Below are 14,300 nucleotides of genomic sequence, written 5' to 3' on the forward strand. Positions count from 1 at the left end.
TGGGGAGCAGGCAGCCTGAGTTAAGTGGCAGCAGCCGCAGGCAGATGGAGGAGCCTTGCAGCAGCAGGCCCACGTCCGAGCAGCCTTAATGGCACCGGATCAGACATCAATCTTATCATTAACACGGCAGGTTCTCCTAAAGGACACCAAACATTTACACAGATCCACAAATAATAAATGACTGAAAGGTAATTTCATTCAGATTACTAATTGGAATTCTTTGTTTACTTCTTCCAAGCACTGGGGGAAACAAGCAAAAGCCAAGGAAGCAGCAAGAATAAACATGTATAAAATGACTGTTCCTAAGGCTTCGGTAAACTGTAATCTGAAAATGTTCATCAAAATGCAGATCAGTTTAGCATAAATGCAATTGCAGAGAAGTCTCTGAAATGTGCAAGCAGAAGAGAGCACTCAAAAAATACAGCCAACTTTAAAAGAGCTATGTATAGAGGGCCTTTTTTAAGTTAGAAAAATAAAAGCTCAGGAACGGCAACAGTAGGAAATGTCACATTTTTGAAAATGTGCTCTTCAGTACCAGTCTGATCACAGCAATTTATTAAACTGTCTGGAGTAACTAATGATAAGAGATACAATGCTACACAAACCGGTTTTTAAATACTCTGTGCTTGTGGAACACAACTAAGAACTAAAAACTAGCTAATTAGTTTTGAGGAAGCCAGATATCCGCAGCTGCAAGAAGTAAACAGTTTCACCCTTACCTAACTACTTTTTCTCGCAGTTTGAAGCTCAGAAGAATTCTGATTACAGAATTCTTCTAATTCTGCACACTAATATGTACTTTATTAACTTGGAGCATTTACAAAACGTAAATCCCAACAAACACCATCACATTACAAAAATACTGGAATAACTCTATAATTAAGATCTTGTTGATATTTCCAATTGGAATACAAAATAAAGTTCTAATTTAACAGTTATAATGCTAGACCTGGAGGTAAGGATTGATGAATAAGTACTAAGCACATTTTCCAGAAGACATCATGCAGGAATTCATCTGTGATGGAGTGTTTTCTCTTTCTTTTTAATGCCTTCCCCCTACCTAAACCAACAAATTGAACAAAATGTGCTGCACAGACTGCTGCTTAACATTTAAGTATGGCTGTTCACAATGTTTTTAATCTTTCCTATACTGCAGCTCCATAAATTTCCTGCCAGTTTAGAAATACAGGAAGGGTAGCACAGCCATGACCCTACCTTTGGCTGCAGCTTTCCTGAGTGCTGACAATCCACCAGAAATAAAACTTTGCAACCTTTGCAAAATTGCATGATCCAGAATAACCAATTCCCATCAGGAATTTGCTCCCTAAGTGTAAAGTTTAAACTATAGATGCGAGGAAACTTGTTTTTCCACTTAAATAAAGGTTTCTAATCAGTCCTAGATCTGTTCCTGCTCTCATGCTGAATAGTTGACAGTGCAACAGAAAACAGCAATAGTTTTCTAAATTAAAAAAAAAAAAAAAGCCACATCTTTTAGCATTATAAATAGTCATCAGAGGCTAAGAGTCTATATGAAAAAATTTACTATGGTTTAAAAGAAGCAGAAAGTCCAAAGCAGGCTCCTAGACAAGTCCTATGTGGTTTAAGTCAAACACAGCAAAAAGATGTTTTCACTTGTGCAGTAAGTCTTACCATTATCAGGCTCCACCTATAAGCACAAACACCTAGACTTTGAAACTGCTAGATTAATTACAAGTGATATAATCAAGACTTCGAAAGTTAACTTGAGGACAATTCTCTAATTATAATGTCTTCTAACCATATCTGCAGACATACTCTTACCTATGTGACATAAAGAATGCTACCTCAGTGAATAGAGAAGACATCGTTCTACCTAGGAAAGCCGTAAGACCTACCCACAACCATTTCATTTAGTGGCTCTTTTTAAGAACGGAGCCCAAATATTCATGTACTGAGCATTGCAGCAAAAGTTCTGTGTTTAGAATGGAGGTGTACGCTGCTGCTAACAGGAAACAAATGTATCTCAATTAACAAAAATCTAAGTATGTATGCTCTACATGCTTATATACACACACACCATACACATGCCATCAACAGTGTTTCCGCTTTGCTTGCTTTTCCTCAACAACACGCGCAGATGTTGCATAAAACTGTATTTATAGCCAATTCTTCTTCATTAAATGTTTCCACCTGCTCCTTCCTGATGCCAACAGTAATAGCTAGGATCAGTAGAATCCCAGCTTGAACTGTCTTGAAAACAAATAAACGCAACAGACAGCAGAAGGAGTTTTGACTTCTGCTCAGAAGCAATCACCACTCACCCATTGCTATGACAGACTGCCCATCAAATCAGAGGCAGATTCTCTATGAACCAGACCTCAAAAAAAGAGGAAACTGCTTTATCATGTGTAATATACCAGACCACATGCAAGAGTTCCAGATCAGTTTGAAAACTGTTCTGAATTTCATTTTGGGAGTAAAATACCATCTGTTGAGAATGACCCCATTGTTTCTCAAAAGACGATAACTGCAAAACTGCATAGGAGAATGTGAAATTGAAGTGGTCCTCTATCCATATAGACCCCATTTAATTACTAGTAGTTTTCTCCTAACAGAACTCTCTCCTCCGAAGCTGGTGTTCTTGTTGGTTTCTCATTTTATGCTGCCATAAGAGAGCTCTCTTTTAGTTAGAGCATAGCTGTCTCTTAACAGTAAGCTGTAAGAGAAAGCAAGACTTCAAATACAAGCAAACACTTCGCTTAAGCCCATAACAAGGAGTCCACAACTGAGCAACCGTATACAAAGTAAACTGCAGCCACAGAACCCCAGGGCAGACAAGCATTCCATTTCCCTCCACAGTGCACTATCTGCAACGATTTTCTCATGGAAATGAAAGTAACCCTGTCAGCAACTGTGAAGTCAGAATTCAGCATTTCCAGGACTTGTGCATAACAGGAAACAGATTACAGGAACTCTGTTTTACTAAGCTGCTTGACAGACTTAGAAAAAATCTTAAGAATAAATGATTCACTGCACATACGAGTAATTCTGAATTTAAAGTCTTCCTTTCATAAAGTAGCCAGTAATTTCTGAGCTGTATCATCTGTAGCTGTATTTAACTCCCATGATTCAAATCACACTGTCTAAGTGCAAGCTTTGTCTTCTTTGGACTAAAAGTGTTCAATGTTAATGTGTGTAACTGTATCAGTGTAAAAAGCTAATACGCTTTACCATAACACCTTCTTTTTACCTTACATAAACAAATGTTTCCCAACTATTAATGCCATAAAGTTTTCATGATTAGTTAGATATTTACTAGTGGTTAAGGTAGTGTGAGAAGTAAGAAGAGGATGGCTGCAAATGCTGCCTTCGTAGCAATACTGAATAGCTAAGACAATAAAAGGCACATGCGGAACTTTTTTATTTAGATCAAGCTTTAGAAACTTGTTAAGACAAGATCGGACAAAGTTTAACTTTATCTGACTAAGCCCAGCAAGACAATTAACCATTTCCACCTATGCTTTTACAACATCCATTAGCAGTGGCTGAGAATGCATAACCATCCTTCAACCCTATTTAAAGTTATAAATGCAATCACATTACCGTAGCACACCTAAGGAATGGAACAAAAAGAAAACTAGGCTTTTAACTGTAAGTGATTCAAATCATAATCAGCTCATTCCTCTCTTACAGGCAGATTTAAAGGCAGGCTTTCCCCCCTCCCCCCCCCCGAGTTTAGGTCTCTAATTTACTTCAGATTATCTTGAAATTAAAAGTGAGTAATCCCTAAATTAAATTTCCAAAACCTAGTTAAATTGTACAACTGCATATGATAAACATGATAGATCGATGGCATACACTGAATAAATGCTAAAGAAGAAAAAAAAAAAGAAAAAGACAAGTATGAATAGAACATGAGAAATAGAGTCCGCTGCTTCAACTTCTCGGGTGAAAGTAGGAAAATCTGTATCCTTTGCCTCCTGATTTGGTCATTTCTAGAGAAGCTGGTCTGCAGCTACTTTTACACTTAGAAGCATGCCCATACTATTTTGCCAGACAGGAATATTGAAAAATCACACTCTTGAATATAAAACATCATGCCTAAAAGACCCCTTGTATAGATAAATCACAAGGGCTTGTAAATCTTTCTGGAAGAAAAACTTTGTATCAAACTCTCAGAACCACAGTGACAGGCCAAATACTGACTGCAGGCATTCTGATGTCTGGTTGCAGGAAAAGCTCAGCTCTCAATAAAGTATGTAAGTTGCTTTGAAAGTAATGCCTCCTACTTATTTCCACGGAAACTACAACAGATACTAGGAGCACAGTAACACTATCTGATAGAAAAATTCTCAGCTACCAAGCTATTTTTCAACATGTTCACCACCATTAGCTACGCGTTTTCACCAGCAGTGAACAACAGCCAGCGCACCATCCTCATAAACATCTGTATCAGCAGAAACTCACTGCTGCTATAATGGCAACACTGCTAGGAAAACGTTGTACTTCACTGACACAAACAGATGGAAGTTAAAAGCAGCCAAACCCAAACTTTATAGTGGGTGTGGTAGGACAGTCCAGCCAAGACTGGCAGTGTGCTCCAGAGCCTTCAAACTGGTGTGAGGCCGGGCATTATTGTGTTGGAAGAGAAAGATAGCTTCTTCTCTGGCCTGAATCTGGAAGTTCAAGCCTTCAGCTTAGTTAGCGTTGTGATGCAGTAGTCAGAGCTGGTGATTTATCCAGGTTCCAGGAAATCCAGAAGGACCAGGCCTTTCCTATCCCAAAGGTGGTGCACATCACTTTACCCAGTGAGGACTGCAGCCTGACCTTTTTCTTTGATGGGGAATTCACATATTGCCACACCACGGACCACCATTTTGACTCTGGCTCGTGGCAATGGCACCACATCTCATCACCAGTAATGACAAAATCCAGGAAACTGTCACCGTCAGCCCCATATCAGTTCAGTAGGTCCAGACAAAGTTACACACGGAGTTCCTATGTGAGCACTCATGGGATGCACCAGGCGCAAACTCTGTGAGATGACAACTTTACCACCATTGTTTCCAACAACAGTCAGCTCTGTACACAGCGCCCTTGCCATAATATGCTGATTCATGCAGGTGAGCTGATTGAGACGCTCTTCATTTTGAGATGTGACAGCTGTGCACGGCTGTGCGGAACACAATTTGTCTTTCACATTGCTGCAGCCACAGTTGTAACACGCCACCCATACTTCACTGTGCTCACACCCACTGTTTGGTCTCCAGAAACGTTCAGCGAGCATCAATAAATGTCAATGGGTGCCATTTTTTCTGCATGGAGGAATTCAGTGACACACCTTTGCTTCATACACATTTCCATTTCAGACGCCATCAGATGCGTCAGAGTCCCCTCTGCTGCCATCTGTTACACACCAACAACACGTAATGGGATATTGTCAGGAAGGTTCCACCTCTACTGCCAAACAACCAACATCTGCCTCTGGTGATGTGGGACAACAAAATGAAATAGGTTGCATTACTTTTGGAGCAGCCTTCATATTTGCTGAAACTACACACAACTTTCACTACTACTACCTAGTAGTCTCAAATTCTTCAACAACTTAGAAGATACTCCATTTAGCAATTAATTTACATAATTTATTGCAACAAAAGAAACTGTCTAATCATTGCTCTAATCCTAAATTGAAAATTCCAAATACTAACAACAACCAAAAAATCCTGCTCTTCATCCACCAACTTAAATATATGCTATTTGTTATGGTCTGCCCATTATACTGTTGACTTCATCCACTAAGAAAAGAGTAGGACTCTAAAAAAAAAAAAAACAGAGCAACACCATAAAGCAACCTAATTCCAGGTAATTTTAGTTGCTCTGATAAATACTTACTTTTTTTTTTTTTTAGCAGTTATGGCCTGGCGCAGTTTCAAACCATTAACATGTTTCACACATTATGCCTAGGCAACTTAGTATACACAAAAATATTCCCCTGATTAACGTGAGGGTGTTACACTTCTGAAAGCCAGCTACCGAGCAACTGAGTGTCTGACAGAGCTACGCAGAATCAAGTGCACTGAAACACCCAAAGAGTGGTCACCTAATGTTGATACAGGTGGCCTATCTCCCTCAGTTGGGAGTGCTCTGAGAAGCTTGAAGCGACCTAGCAATTTCAATTTCATTCTTCTAGTTTCAATAAATCACATGAAGACCAATTCCAGAGAAGCTCTATGCATATGACAGAGGATACACATTCTTCTATACATCTCGGTAATTAAAAATATTTCCGGGACAAAAAGATGGAGAACTGCCAACTCACGCTAAATACAGTATACACAAAGAGGGAGGAGACTGCACAAATATTGCAAAACTGAGCATCCAACTGCAGGCCAAGCATAAACATATGAATGGACTGCAGATGGAAGCATGACGAGTCTCAGTATCAATCACAGCCTGTAGGTGCGCAAGAAAAAGCATCCTACACTGATTAGAGCAAGAGCCTCCCCAAAGCTGAGATTACTAACCCTGCATATAGCCAGCCCTTGCACACTGCAAGAACTCCTGGGAAAAAAAAAAAAAAAAAGGAATCTTCCTCACAATCATTCCGACAAGCTAGAGGTAACAAAAGGCAAATGTCAAAGCCAATTTAAACATGCGTTTTTATGTCACATAGGTTCCCGAAAATTTAACATGCATAGCATTACACAGAGACCATCATGTGTTACATCGTGTTAAGAAAACAGAAATTCATTTCTAACGAAATCTTTTTAATTTCCTATATTAGCATAGGAGTTTCAAAGTGACAAAACCTAGTTATTCATAGTGGAAATATTGCAGGAAAGTGTTCCCTCCATACTACATCACTGTTTTGATATAACACATACTCAGCAGCAAGCACCCAATGTTTTATGACAACATCCTAATTAGAAGTTGAGAATGTCTGGCCATGTGACTTGAATGCCTGAAACTCAGTCATAAGAATCAAAGCCATTTATAGTCCATACTACTCATTTATAATTTCTGATACCACAAACAAACTAGCCCACTCAATCCCCCAAACCGTACCCAACTGACATGAAAACTGCAGTGAACAGCACTCTGCAAGCACAACTCTAGCAGCAACAATATAGGTCTCCGAACCTCACATCCTGAAAATAATCTCTCAATGACCAGCAGACACCTGCAGCCAGCACATGACAGGCCCAAAAACACCACAGAGAAAGTACATTTTCCTCACATTCTCCACTAAAAAATACAATCACATCTACTCACCTGCTTTTAAAAGTAGTACATGCACTCAGTTCTAGAAAGGCTTGGGTCGGAAGGGACCTTAGAGATCATCTAGTTCCAACCCTGTACTGTGGGCAGAGACGCATGGAGTCCAATGATGACCTTCAAGACTTTTACAGTAAAGAAGTTATAACTTGTTTTATTTAAATGAGCACATTTTTAGCAGGTTCTTAGAAGACAGCAGCTAAATACTGTGCAAGAAACGTACACACACACACAGCACTCCATTTTTCCAAATAAATCACTTCAGGTTCCCTATGTCTACTCCTATCAAAAACTTAAAGATAAGAAACAGAGAAAGCTTTCCAAAGCACAAGAACCAGAGCTCCATTTCTACTGTGCCATTTCAGCTGTGAACTGATGACAACAAATGCATCAAATAATTAAGGATTTCCCTCCATACTCAGCACTGGTGAGGACACAACTTGAACACCGTGTTCAGTTTTGGGCTCCTCGCTACAAGAAGACATTGAGAACCTGGAGTGAGACCAGAGAAGGGCAACAAAGCTGGTGAGGGGTCTGGAGCACAAGTCTTACAAGGAGCAGCTGAGCGAACTGGGATTGTTTAGTCTGGAGAAGAGGAGGCTCACAGGAGAACTTTTTCCTATCTACAACTACCTGAGAGGGACTGTGCGAAATGAGGGTTGGTCTGTTCTCCTGCAGTAAGTAGCAGTAGGACTAGAGGAAATGGCCTCAAGTTGCACCAGGGGAGATTCAGTTTGGATATTAGGAAAAACTTCTCAGAGTGGTAAAACATTCCAACAGGCTATCCCAGGTGTTCAAGAACCGTGCAGATGTAGCACTGAGAGACATGGTAGGGATGAGTTGGTGGATGATCTTGGCGACCTTTTCCAACCTTAATGATTCTACAGTTCTACAGTGTTTTGGATTTATTTCACACCAGTGCTTTAGAAAACATAATATTCCATTACATCGATGACCAAACCAGCAAAATGGAAAGTAAAATATTTTGCCTGGTGTTACCTAGAAGGCCAAGGAAAAAGCAAGAAACTGATGACAATTCTTCCAGAGTTCAATGCAGAACTCTTCCTATTTATGGATTCTTCTTTGGTGTATTTTGTCACTATGCATTCAGTGCAAATTAACATCTCCTCCTTTCCATGTTCACCTTTTCACCACGTCAAAACAAAGATCATGCTAAAGATCTTCCAAAATTTTGCAGTAACAATTCTGAACAATAACCCATTCCAAAAAGATAGACAAGACTCATCACTCAGCATCCACAAACCTGTATTTATGCTTGTTTCTGACAATAGCAGTACCCTTTGACATTAAAACAAGTGCATATTTAGACACTGCTGTACTTTTCTTGAAAGATATTTGGCCGTATCAGCAAGGAAGCAGAAGTCCCCACTCCCTTTTATTTCTACACAAAACTGCCAACAGCATTACAAAGATTCCTCAGCCAAGTTTTGTAAGTTCAAGATCCTGCCTACTGTCTTTGCCATCACTGCAAAACAAGCAAGAATACACTTCTTGTCCTGCCTTCTGTCATTTTTTGGAGGGGGGGAAAAAAAACTGTGTCAACAGAAAGAAATCTTCCTTTCTTGACACTGGTTTCTAAACCCACACTAGTGTCTGGCCAGCGCTGTAAGGCAGGCAGAGGCTTCATAAGGCAAACGGAGAAGGCAAAACTTCTAGCAGGTGTCACCTGCCTTGTGTTTGTTGGCAGCATGCGCAAAGGTACAAAGAGAAAAGGAATGTATTAGAACGGCACTGTCTTCACTGGTTTAACACACCTGCTTACTGCCAAGGTGAACCATTGCCAACGAAACAGTTAAAAGATTAAAAAATTCATAGCGTATATTTTATTTCAGTGGAGAGAACAGAATAAAAACATGTGGTTTATTCTCAAGAGGAAATGCTGGCTTTTCAAATGAAAAGTTAACTTTTTACATTAACTTGAACATTACTTTTACCCAAGATAAAAATACGCCACATATTTGTTTAACATTTATCTCCCACACCAAAACTTCAAATCTAAAACACTTGTGTACCAAGAAAGCATATCGTGGATCGCTTCACTGACTTTTAATATCCTGCACAAAGCAAAACTTTAGAGTCAGAATTAAACAACACTGCGAACAGAACACGGGACCAGGCTGCAGCTCTGTTTTATTTCCACGCAGCGTACGCTTCGTGAAGTCAGCATTCTCCAAACGCTAAGAACAACCATTGTTTATGCAGAACCAGATGGATCTACAAGACTTTTTTTTCTTTTTTTCTTTTTTGTCTCGACAAACGTTTGCTGTTAGGTTTCTCCCGATCGTCAGCAGAGACGCACGGTAAAATCCGATGGGCAGCCGAGCAGCAGCTCCATCAGCAGGCTGACGGCTTACGGGAACGGCGGCTGCGATGTTTCAGACCCGTTCCACAACGACTTCGGATTGACCGAGCTAGGAAGAAGGGCTCAGCAACAATCCCAACTCAGCGTTTAATGCTTTCTCCGCGTTTTCCCCACGGAAACGCACCCATAGCCCTAAGTACACAGACGGAGCAGAACGACAAACCGTGTCACGCACAGGGCCGCCCGCCGACCCTCCGGACACGCCGGTACAAAGGCGGACGGAGGCGCGGGCATTGTCCGGGACCGCCGGCGAGGACTGACGCCGGAGCCGGGGCCGCGGTCCGGGGTCTCCCGCACGGCGCCTCCCCGGCCCCGCCTGGGAGCCCCCGAGCGCGGTGCGAGGAGGAGCTCGGCAAGGCTCGGCGCCGCCCGCCGGTACCCGCCTCCCCCGCGCCCGGCCCGCTCGCCAGGCCCGACCACCGTCCCCGGGGCAGCCCCACAGCCCAGCCAGCCGCGGCGGCGGCGGCCGCCACCTCGCCCGCCCCCCGCCGAGCCCACCCGCTTCGCCGCGGGAACGGTTCGCGGCGCTTCCCTACCCAGAAGCTCTCCGCGAAGTACGCCATCATCATCCCGCCGTCGCCGTCCCGGCCGCAGCTCGCCCGGCCCGGCCCCAACCGCCGAGACGCGACGGAGGAAGCAGGCGCCGCCGCCACGCACCGCCCTTCCCGTCACGGCGCTCCGCCTCCCTCCGCACGGCGCCAACCGCCCCACCGCGCACGCGCGGGGGCGAGGCGGGCCGAGGACCGCGCCCGGGATGGGGCGGGCATGCGCGGAACGCGGCGTCGGATAAACGTTGCGGCGGTTGGGCTCGTGCGGGGTAAAGTGGCGCCTCGGGGCGGCGTTGGGAGCGTAGCGAAACGCTGCGAGGCCTCGAGCGGGGGCGGTGACCGCACCCGTGCTGTCAGGCGGCGCGCCTGCGGTGCTCCGTCCCGGCTACCTGTGGTCCCGCCCGCGTCTTACTGCCTTCTGTCCAAAAATACAGCCGAACCCTGAGCTTGCTCAGGAGCCGATGCATCCGCAACACCGTGGATAGTCTTTTTTTGAAGTCTTTCTGCTGATTAAAGACCTCCATCAAATCCAAATGGTTAGGAAAAACATAGTGCAGAAGATTATAGAAACACAGGCTTTAATTAGGAGGGAGAAAAAACACACGAGGGCAAACAAGACACCTAAATTAGTATCACTTGTGTCTGTACAAGTGGCTGCAACTCATTCTAGCTTACAAAATTTCAGCTCCTTTTACTGAGGTAACCGCCCCTGGTAACTGCAGCTTTCATACATCACTCCCTACAGCTCTGCTCAGTGCTTCTCCTTCCAGCAGCATCCAGTACTTCCAGTACATGCAAAGTTCCTACAGCTGCCGGTGCCAAGACAGAAGACCTCCAGACCCTTTCTGTAGTCAAAACTTGTTCAGAAGTCCCAAGGCTGTTAGATCTAAATATCTTCATAATAGTTCCAAGGACGTGCACTGTAATTCTAAACAAGTAGCATATGCTACAATTAAGATAAACCATGTGTCTGCTGATAGAAGTAAGCTGCCTTGATGTTCCTGGCCTAAAGATATGAATGTAGTTCTTTTTTTACACTGTGCATTGCTATCTGTAAGAATGTGTACTGGGATAAGCAGTGAAGTAAAAGCTGCATGATCGGAGCTGAAGGTTTTGTTTTTCCATGGAACGTATCTTCTCACAGGAATACATACTGTGCTGTGATGGAAGGAGAATCAGGTTCCCATCTATAGTTTTAAGAAGAGACTTCATCTTCCACATTTTCAAAGGTACACAATAATTCCTTATCTATTGCTGCAGCAAGATGCAAAGCAACTATTGCTGTGCTGCAGCAATCTGTTATCAACAAGCATCAAATCTATCTGTGCTTTTTACAAATTATTAACAACAACAAAAAGTAAAACGCAGAACGTTAGACCAAACTTCAAGGCTTCCTGCAGCATAGGTAGTTATCTAGAAGACCACTTTCATAAAGCTGAAGTTCAAGATCAGTGCTTCTGTTCTTAAGGCACACTGAAATTCTCCACAACAAAATTGATTTCTTCACAAGTGAACTTTCTCTTGAACTCCATATACAAATTACAAAATGAGCTCTAACAGCAACAAAGGGCTGTTTTCAAAATTTATCAACTTACTTGCAGATCTTGTCTCTTATTGTATATTTACAGTAGCATTTCTCAAAAAATGCTTGCTGAGGCCTGTTAAACACACTACTTGTTTAGAGACAAGGCTGGATAAGGAAATCCAAGATTTTTTGTTATTTTTCTTAATGAGCTGCTGAGTATTATGTTGTGAACGTGAGTGAAAAATTAGCTCGTGCTACCATGTCAATATCCAGTCACTCTACAGTTTATCAGACAAGTTTCTTGCCCAATACCTAGCAGCAAGAAAGTTATTAGCAAAAGTAAGCAGTCAGCGTCTTGCAAATTCAATTACAAATTTGGTATAAAAACACATTTAGTGGGGTGGTGGGAAGATTTTATGCACTGTTTCAGTAATGAGGCAATTTATTGAGATCTTTCTGCAAGGAAACTGGACAAATTTTCAAGCTTTCTCAGAGAAATTCATAGTGGGTTACTGACTACTGAACCTAATGCTGTCACTCAGTTCTGAAAGCCTGTAAAAAAACTTTGCAAAAATATTGCTTATAGTTCTTATCTCTTCCCTAGGTATTGGTTTACAGTGGTTGCCAAGGAAGGATATTGGGTTAGTTAGCTGCTGTCCCAGTACAATTGTTCCTTTGTTCTTATAGCATAATGGGAGTGGACAAAAAAGAATGCTATTCTGATAGCTGTAACTATATGAGTAGTGCAGAATAAAACAAATATTCCCATTGCATACTATCACAAGCTCTCATGGAAGGTTCAAGTAATTTTCTGGATTAATATTATATACGTATTTATAGTTCAGAGTTTAAAAAAGCACTTCCCTTCTCATTTTTGTCATCTACATAAGGTTAAAGTACCATAACAATATGAAGAGGCAAGCAGATTTCTTGGCTACGAGGTGGCCCATCATGGGGATCTGGACAGGCTGGATTACTAGACTAAAGCCAATGGGGTGAAGCTCAGCAAGACCAAGTGCTGGGTCCTGCACTTTGGGAACAACAACCCCAGGCAATGCAACAGGCTCGAGGCAGAGTGGTTGGAAGCCTGGTCAACACTTGGCTGAACATGAGCCAGCAGCACGCACAGGCGGCCAAGAAGGCCAACAGCATCCCGGCTGGTATCACAAATAGTGCTGGATCAGGGAAGTAATTGTCCTTCTGCACTCAGCTCGGGTGAAGCTGCACCTCAAGTATTGCGCTCAGTTTTGAGCTCCTCACTGCAAGAAAGACGTCAAGGCCCTGGAGCATGTTCAGAGAAGGGCAACAAAGCTGGTGAGGGGTCTGGAGCACAAGTCTTACAAGGAGCAGCTGAGCGAACTGGGATTGTTTAGTCTGGAGAAGAGGAGGCTCACAGGAGAACTTTTTCCTATCTACAACTACCTGAGAGAGACTGTGCGAGATGGGGGTTGGTCGGTTCTCCTGCAGTAAGTAGCAGTAGGACTAGAGGAAATGGCCTCAAGTTGCACCAGGGAAAATTCAGTTATATTATATAATTGGATATTCCTAATATCCAATTAGGAAAAATTCTTCTCTGAAAGAGTGGTCAGGCCCTTGTACAAACTGCCCAGGGAGATGGTGGAATCAACATCACTGGAGGTGTTCAAGAAATGTTTAGATGTGGTACTGAGGAACATGGTTTAGTGGGGAAATGGTGGTGGTAGGTAGATGGCTGGACTGGATGACCTTAGAGGTCTTTTCCAACCTTGGTGATTTTAAGATACTATGAATAGTTATTTTTCATTCATACAATCCTCACTTTTATAAAACAATACCATTTGGCATTAATGTAGGTTACATACATGTGAAAGCAGGTCTTCAGCTTATAGTTCCTCTCTCAGAGAAGCATCTGTGATTCCACAGATTGCTTTCTTGATCTCAATTTACCTATCCTTTTGTATTTCCATCTTCTGATTTTTTGTGTGTTAATGCTAACTATTTTATATGGTCTTTTTAAGGACTACAGATTATCTGAGAAAACATAGTATAATAGATAAGGTTTATTGGAAGAACTTCCAAAATACAATATGAAAGCTATGGTGCATCTAGACTAATGACTTTAATATCAGTTATGTATTGCGTTCTACCACGGAAACTAAGTTAATTTGCTTTATGTGTAAGCCATTTGAAAATAGATTATGAATTCCAGAATAACTGGATTATGAAGCCAGAATAACTGCATGCAATTATTGGGTATACCCTTGGTACATGAACCTACAAGTGAAGATGAAAACAGAATGAAGAAACCAAATAACTAGAATTAAATTAGGCAATTGTTACATTACTTAATGTCATAATGAAATACCAAAGAGATAGCTGATATTTTAGTGTTTGCACATTAAAAATTACTAAGAAACCAATACAGGTATTATACATAATCTCACACTGTGCTACTATTTAAAGAGAAAGTGAAGATGGAGTTATCTTATCCCAGTCAAATACATACCAGATTGAAATACACCTTTGGAATGCATTTGCTTTTCTTTCCTAAAAATATTCCACAAAGGATCTTCATAAGAAACAAGAATTTACACTGTGAGTTCAGACAGAT

General features: G+C 41.9%; 1 protein-coding gene across 4 annotated transcripts in view; it reads right to left on the minus strand.

Moving 5' to 3' along the window:
- Positions 1-10,341, minus strand: part of FCHO2 (FCH and mu domain containing endocytic adaptor 2) — a 92,029-nt gene extending 81,688 nt beyond the window's left edge. For 2 of the 4 annotated variants that reach the window (XM_085212616.1, XM_085212615.1), the window contains exon 1: positions 10,174-10,341. In XM_085212616.1, the coding sequence (XP_085068742.1) occupies positions 10,174-10,206 (33 nt within the window). In that variant the 5' untranslated portion in view covers positions 10,207-10,341. The remainder of the gene's footprint in view (positions 1-10,173) is intronic. The other 2 variants (XM_085212618.1, XM_085212617.1) reach the window with 1 other exon arrangement.
- Positions 10,342-14,300: the final 3,959 nt, after the last annotated feature.

The sequence above is a fragment of the Meleagris gallopavo genome, chromosome Z, assembly GCF_905368555.1.
Source record: "Meleagris gallopavo chromosome Z, MGAL_WU_HG_1.1, whole genome shotgun sequence".
NCBI classification, from domain to species: Eukaryota; Metazoa; Chordata; class Aves; order Galliformes; family Phasianidae; genus Meleagris; species Meleagris gallopavo.